This window comes from Marmota flaviventris, chromosome 1 (assembly GCF_047511675.1).
Source record: "Marmota flaviventris isolate mMarFla1 chromosome 1, mMarFla1.hap1, whole genome shotgun sequence".
Taxonomy (NCBI): Eukaryota; Metazoa; Chordata; class Mammalia; order Rodentia; family Sciuridae; genus Marmota; species Marmota flaviventris.
Window position 1 is genome coordinate 158,441,961 of NC_092498.1, and position 7,857 is coordinate 158,449,817.

The 7,857-nt window shown below is 42.0% G+C and overlaps 1 protein-coding gene across 2 annotated transcripts in view; it reads right to left on the minus strand.

The window, feature by feature from the left end:
* Positions 1 to 6,475, minus strand: part of Mapk1 (mitogen-activated protein kinase 1) — a 102,060-nt gene extending 95,585 nt beyond the window's left edge. For both annotated transcript variants that reach the window (XM_071618374.1, XM_027924243.2), the window contains exon 1: positions 6,141 to 6,475. In XM_071618374.1, the coding sequence (XP_071474475.1) occupies positions 6,141 to 6,259 (119 nt within the window). In that variant the 5' untranslated portion in view covers positions 6,260 to 6,475. The remainder of the gene's footprint in view (positions 1 to 6,140) is intronic.
* Positions 6,476 to 7,857: the final 1,382 nt, after the last annotated feature.

Consider the following 7,857-nt stretch of genomic DNA (forward strand, 5'->3'; position numbering starts at 1 on the left):
GCTCTACTGCTGAGCCACAACTCCAGCCCAAATCAACTGTTTTTTAATCAAATATCTTAGTGTGTGCAAGGTGAGGCATGAATTATATATGGTTCTTGGGAAAACTCAATTTGGATGCTTTTCATAACAATCTTTTTATAATACCTGAGAACTGAGAATATACAAATTAAATTCATGGGAAAAATGTAACACAGTTAACTACCAGAAGCACATTATTAGAGGTACTATTAATTTTGAAATTAAATGTCTTCTTAGTTTTATTTGCACTCTAAGCTTTGTTCAGAAACACTAGATTTCCTGCTATTCATGTAAATTGGTCTCCTCTTATTTTCAGGCTCCAAAATTGGTATAACAGATCTCTGTCACCAATCAAGATAGTAAGTTGCTCCTCCCTTTCAAACAGGTGACACAAAACCCAGCAGTTTCAGGGTGGAAGGGAGGGCAAAGTTCACAGGGATGAGTCTTAGCAGAAGCCACAGCTAGAAAAGAACCCAACATTTCCTAGGTTTAGAGGGGTATACTATTGGCACTCTTGCAGTACAATTCTCCCGTGGAGGGACTGACTATATGGTGCACTGTGGTCATTTAGCTTGTATGCCCTCATTGCATAGATAATAAAGGCCAATATCATCACAGAAAAAAAAAAATTTCAGTTGATAGACATAATATCTTTGTTTTATTTATTTTTTTTATGTGGTACTGAGGATCGAACCCTCACACATGCGAGGAAAGCGCTCAACAAGAGCTACAACCCATCCATGAACACCAAAATTTTGACAACAAAAAAGCCCCTTGCATTTCCAAACACCTCAGGAGAAGGTGGGTGAAATCACCCCAAGACCAAGAAGCAAAAAAAAAAAAAAAAAAAAAAGCAAGTAGGCACAGCAAGTAGAAAACATAAGGGAAGCAAAGTGAAAGAATGCATGCAACTAAAAAATTTGACAAGAACTGCCATATTGAGGGCCATACTTTAATGACTTCCAATCACCTACAAAATCAAGACCAAACTTACAAACACTGCACTTCAGAATTTGGTCCTGCCCACCCCAACTTTCTCAACTCTAGCCTTCTCCCAAAGTCTTTCTATAGTCTTGGTACCCAAACAATGTGTGGTTTTCCTGACCTCATATTATGTTTTCAGCCTTCTGTGTCTTTCCATGTGTATTTCCCTTTGCCTGAAAAGTACTTTTGAAGGCAAACATCTATTCATACAGCAACACCAAGCTCAAAAGTGTGTAAGACCATTAAAAAAATAGCCTACTCCCATATCACTCAGGCCTTCTTTTTCTCCCAGCATTTCATACATTTCTCCCATATACTGGTGGTATAGTGTTTGTATTACTGGCCAACCTCATCCCACTATTTGGATTAAGTCAGTCAAGTGCATAGATCATGTGTGAATCCTGGCACATTAAATATTTCGAGTAAATGACCTTGCATGAAAATTTTTTTAATTTGAGAAAGGGTCTTGCCAAGTTGTACAGATTGGCCTTGAACCTGCCATCCTTCTGCCTCAACCTCTTGAGTAGCTGGGATCACGAGTGTGTGCCACCACATCTGGATTTCCATGATTGGTTGAAAAATAGGCAAAAGACATTTTCTGTTGTTGAAAACATACTTTTTCATTTTTTTTTTTTGGGGGGGGGGGTGATACCAAGACCAAACTGAGGGCCTTACACATGGTAGACAAGTGCTCTACACTGAACTACACCCTCATTCTTCCATTGTAATCTTTCTTAGGAACCAGGCAGAATGGGTTTTCCTGTTACTTCCTAGCTGTGCATCTTGGTCAAATTAACTAAAGTTTCCTTACTGACTAAAAAAAAAGAAAAAGAGTAACCACCTTTGCAGGGTGGTTGAAGATTAGACAATACATGTTTAAAAACAAAACAGAACTATAGAATAAATGGTACAGTAGTTCTAGACAGATATAATAATTATTATTTTTTAATTTATTTTTTTAATATTTATTTCTTTTAGTTGTACACAATGCCTTTATTTTATTTATTTATTTATTTTTATGTGGTGCTGAGGATTGAACCCAGAGCCTTGCACACACCAGGCGAGTGCTCTACCACTGAGCCACAACCCCAGCCCCTAGACTGATATAATTATAAAATCCTCAACAGGACAGAATACCATACCATCAGGAATGTGACCATAATAAAATTTCAGTTGAAACCATCCTTTCATTTCTGAAGTACTGGGCACTGAACCCAGGGCCTCTTGTGTGCTAGGTAAGCACTTTACCACTTTAGCTAAAACCCCAACCTTTTTTAATTTTATTGCCCAGGTTGACCTTGAACTTTGAATCCTTCATCCTGAGACTGCAGATGTGTGCCACATTTTCAAAAAGGGGAGTGGAAAAAAATCAACAAATATAAATAGCTTGTCTTCAGATGCATTATTTTCACTCTCTACAGTATTCAATACCAATACTGTAATGACCACTGACTTTGTTCTTTGATCTCTCAGACAATATTTCCTGTGCTCTTCTGTAACTTGCCATCTATTGACACCTAAAGGTAGACATTTCTTTGGCTCAGTTCTCAGGTATTTTCTCATCCACTCACAAGGCTTCAATTAACATCTCTATGGACATGACCCCAACCTTTCTGTCACTTTTAGAAACAATTTCAAACTCAACTACTCTAAAACAGATAAATTCTTATCTTAGTTATCAAGACAATGAAGCATACACCTTCCACTTCTCTCTTAATCCCACCAGTCTTTCTTACACATTTCACCAGTCCTCAAGTTCCTCTTCCTTTGTCTGCTATTAGTATTTGTTTGCTGGAGTAAACTCTTTGGTCCATCTCTTCTATCTCAGGGTTCTGAACCTTTCTGGGATAATGAACCCCTCTGAAAATCTACTGAGTGTTACAGGTCATACACCAAAAAAATGAATACATGCTTGCAATTTTACCTAATCAATGACCCCCAAATAAGAATCTGTGCTCCTCCACTCAAGATTTGAGCTATCATTGGCTATACACAAAATTTCATCTCTAGTTCCTGTTCCCCTGTTAAAAATTTCAAGACACTCTTTATATAACCTGAATGGGATGTAGGTATCACTATCTTGAGCCTACATCAGAACTCACTGTTCCTCCCAGACAAATCTGCTCTGCCTCCAGAATCTACCTCTTCTCTTGGATAATGGCACCCCCATCCTCCCAAGTTCCCAAGACAGTCTTGGCATTGTCTTATTCTCTCTCAGAAATCTCTAAAATATAAACCCCACCTTTCTTGTTCTCTTATCCTTTATACATCTCTTTTCCTTCTACCCATACATGCCATGATTACAAGTCTTTCTACCATTCTTCCCATAAGAACTCCTGTGACTAATGCCATCTATCCAAGACCCCTTAATTCCCTCTGCCACAGGATTACTACTCCATTAGATAGTTACAATGGCCTCCATTCCAGTTCTTTTTCCTATCATTCTTACCAGTATTGATCCATCTTCCCCCAAATCTCAAAACTGACCATGACTGCCTGTTTCAAAAATGTCAATGCCTCTCCACTGCACAAATACAGTCAAACTCAGATGTGCCATTAAGAATCCTTTACAGGAGCTGGGCTTCTGGCTCAGTGGTAGCATGCTCGCCTAGCATGCGTGAGGCACTGGGTTCGATCCTCAGCACCATGTAAAAATAAATACAATAAAGTCCATCAACAACTAAAAAATATTTTTTTTTTAAAAAAAGATAATCTTTAAAAAAAAAATCCTTTACAGTTTGTCACTGAAGTACTTTTCCAGGATTAGATTTCACAGCTCAAGCTGTCACCTGCTCCTATTATCTGCCTATCAAAATCACACCCACTCTCAAAGGCCTAACTCAAAACCCTCTTCATTTTTATAACATCCACATAGTGATTAGGAAAGAAACCTGAATAAAACTACCACAATTTCTAATGAACTGATTCAGAAAAAAATTTTTTAAATTGCTTAAAAACAGCCTTAAATCCTTCTGAAGTATTAAGTTTTTAAGAGATTATTATTCAAATATTAACATTTCAGCCAAGAAGCTCTCTAAAAACCCAGAACTTGTTAATCAACATTGATCAAAAGCTAATGTGCAATGCAGATGATTCAATTAATACTAAGGTGTATTTTCAACCTGAAGATAAAGGCTATCATCTGGACCCAGGATTCAAATTCCAATTATATCTGTATTTTACTTAGGAAAAGAAAAATTACAGTAAGAGGACTTGGCATTTCAACTGGAGACTTGGGTCAAATAAATTGACAGTAGTGGGTGAAAGAGTTCCCAGATCTAAATAATCTTCAGACTTTTAAGTATCTTATCAGATGGTGTGAGGGTAAAACTTTAAATTGACATCTTCTACAAATTTTTCAGACCATATTTCAAAAATTTCATTTTTAGAAAGAGACCAAAGGATGCAACTGCGAGCCTCTATTAATGATATATTTACTAGCAATACTTACCAGCAGGTGCAAGAACAATAAGATATGAGACAGAAGTGATGCTTTGGGCAGTACTTTCTCTCCACTAGTTTCAGAACCTATTTCTCTATGGCCTGACCTAATTTACTATCTCTTTTGGCTCCTAAGCCTGTGAGTTCAAGTTAATTTTCATAGTGGTACACTGTGAAGCATTTTGCTCCTAAAGAAAATGAAAATATTCATAGTATTTTTTTAAAAAATGTTGTCTATTTAGTTAAGACATTTGGAAGAACATACCCTCTTTGGCATTTCTAAAATTATGATCATTCAAATTTGAATGCATTTCTAAAAAAGACTTGTTCATAACAGTAAAATATGCTAAACTTCTGAATTATTATTAATACTATTTAAGGAAAGCTGGGTGTAGAAAAAAAGCTGCAGCATTTGAAGTAGGATATCAGTATATAAATTTAAACCTGACTTTAGGTCTGTGACCTTGGGAATGGCTTCACCTATAAATACTTCCTTACCTGAAAGAGGAATATTGTCACTGTCTTCCTTCCACAAGGTGCTAGCCAGATAAAATCAATTAAATAATGGAGGTAGCACAGTACCTGCCACGATGCATTCAATAAATTGGTTTAATACAAGAGACCCAAGATTTAGGTGTAAGAGAATCTACTTCCACAAGTCTTCATCAACATAAAACACTACAATTAGGTCATTATAATAAAAACAATATCGTTTCTAGAGAGATCTGGATCAAGATGAGACAGCCTGAATGTGATAAGAATACCATTTAGACTTTATATACTGACCACTAAAAATATTAAGAGGTAGAGTGCTTGCCTCGCATGCACAAAGCACCAAAAGAATCAATCCTCAGCACAAAAAACAATAACAACAACAAAAAAACCCCAAACCAAACATTAATAGGAAAAGTCTACCATAATTAAGCTAAAATGTCTGGATGCATTTATGCTGTTAAAAGAGCTCACTTAGAGTAAGGAGAGGGGAGTCCAATTAGGCCCAACTCAAACAGATTTTTAATAAGTTAAGAGAGTGATGCTGGCTTGTCCTTCCTGAAACGCAAACAGCACAATATTAAAACCCACTTAAAGACTTCAAGGTTGAAATATTTCGCAACCAATACTGGTGTCACTAATGCTTTTTAGAAAGCGTGCGCAGAAAAGCACCATTAGCATCACTGGAGGTACTTAATGAAAGCTGTTCACGGTAAACAGAGATGGAAGGAATAAAAATAGTATTTCGGTATTCTGCACATAGGCTGAGGCGAAAAGGCTTTCAAGAACACCGCCGCCACCATCGACGAGCATCTGATGGCATCCCAGGGTTTACAATTGAACTTCAAAAAGGAGGCCGTGATATTAGACAATCAAGGGACAAGAGGTGCCGAGGTTCCCTTCCTGGGGGTCCAGGCTTGAAAGTCCGCGCTTGCGACCGAGTACGTGGGTCTCCTAACCTCCACCCGCTGAGCCCCTCCCAACCGCGAGAGAGCAGCCCTGGAAACGCCCTTAACAACACCTAAATATCTATCACCCCCCGGGGACCCCGCGCTAAAACCCCGTCGCGTGGACCAAGAAGCCTATGGTTGGGGTCGCGGCGCGGGAGGCCAAAGCGCGGGTGAGGCCGCGGCTGCGTCCGCTGGAGCCCCAGGCAGTGGTGTGTCCCGGCGCGGTCGGGGCTGCGGGCGGGCGCGGCCACTCACCACACCATGCCGTAGGCGCCCTCGCCGATGTACGAGAGGTTGGTGTAGCGCGGCCCCACGTCGAACACCTGCCCGCGGACCATCTCCGGGCCCGCGCCCGCCGCCGCCGCCGCCGCCATGTTGGCTGCCCGGCCGCCGCCGCCGCCTCAGCTGCGCTAGGCTCGACGCTCCGCTGTCGCCACTCAGTCCCTGCCGCGCCTCCCGAAGGAACTGCGATGCTTCTGGTGCAGCCGCTGTTGCTGACCAGGAAGAAAGAAGGACGGCAATGCCCAAGAGAACTGGAGGGGTTACGACCGCTCGGACAGACTGCCTGCCTGACTGACGGGCGGGCCGGCGGGCGGAGGGAGGGGCGCGCGCCGAGGAGGGCGCCGGGGCGGGGACAAGCGACGTACTCGAGGATTGGCTCATGACGAGCGAGGGCGGGGCTTAGCAGACCGGCGGAAGCGGCGAGCACAGGGCGGAACACTGCGGCGGCGGCGGCGGGAGCGGCGGCTGCGGCGGCGGCAGCGCAGCAAAGGAGGCGGAGGAGGCGGAGGCGTCGTCCAGCGCGGTCACATGCATTCGCAGTCGAGCCTCTGAAGGAAACGGATGCGTCGAGACAGAACCCACCATGAGAGACACGGGGCAGTGCGAACCCGGAATGAAGTTATGACACAGCCAGAGGAACTTGGGACAGCACGTGAGACGCCAGGACGCCCGACACCCCAATCACTGGCACCCCCGCTACCGGCCTGTGCGAATCCTAGTCTCACACAGCGGTAAACTTAGACCTTTGGATATGGAAAGAAACCGGAAGGCATGACCGAGGCAGAAAGACATTTGCATACCGAGGAAGTGTGAGACACAAATATAGGGACCAAAATGAGCGACTAAGTAGACCCAATAACCAGAGGTTTGTTCAGATATTTGTCAAGAGTCTACCATATTTTTAGGGATACATCCTTTAGAAGTTACCGCCTAGAGGAGCTGGGGTTGTAGCTCAGTGGCAAAGGCTTGCCTAACGTGTGAGGCACTGGGTTCGAACCTTAGCATCTCATAAAAATAAATAAAGTCATGCTGTCCATCTAAAACTACAAAAAAAATTATTACCCTCTAGAGAGGGGAGACACATAAATAAAATACTCAAGCTGTTAAGTATGAAGATATATAAAACAAGAGTAAGGAGTTAGTGGGTAGTGAGTTGAGACATTTTAGAAAGACATCACTGACTGAGACCCAGATTAGAACAGAAGAGCAGAAACTTAGACATAATGAAATATAAACACAAAAGTCGCTAAAACTGAAACATCAAGATTTAGAAAAAAACTGGGCGTGGAGCCTCTGCACCATTTCTGCTATCTCTGGAGGGTAAAGTAGGAGTGGCAGACCCCTAATCCTGTTTGGCCAACTGGGAGGTCTTCGTAGCCATCAACTGTGAACTTTCAGATATTAACAAAGATAAACTAGTCAGTTGCAAAGGAGAATAAACAAGTCCTTGAAAAACCCTGTGTGAGGGGCTGGGAGTGTATCTCAATGGGAGAGTGCATGTTCAGCATGTGAGAGGTCCTGGGTTCAGTGTCCAACACCAAAAAAACAACAACCCTGTGTGTGTTGGTGGGGGGAATGTGTCACATGAGAAAACAAATAAAGCACTAGAGCCAAAAATTAACTCCTTCAAAATACATTTAGCAAGGTGCAGTGTTGCACAACTGTAATCCCAACCAGGTGAGGCAGGACT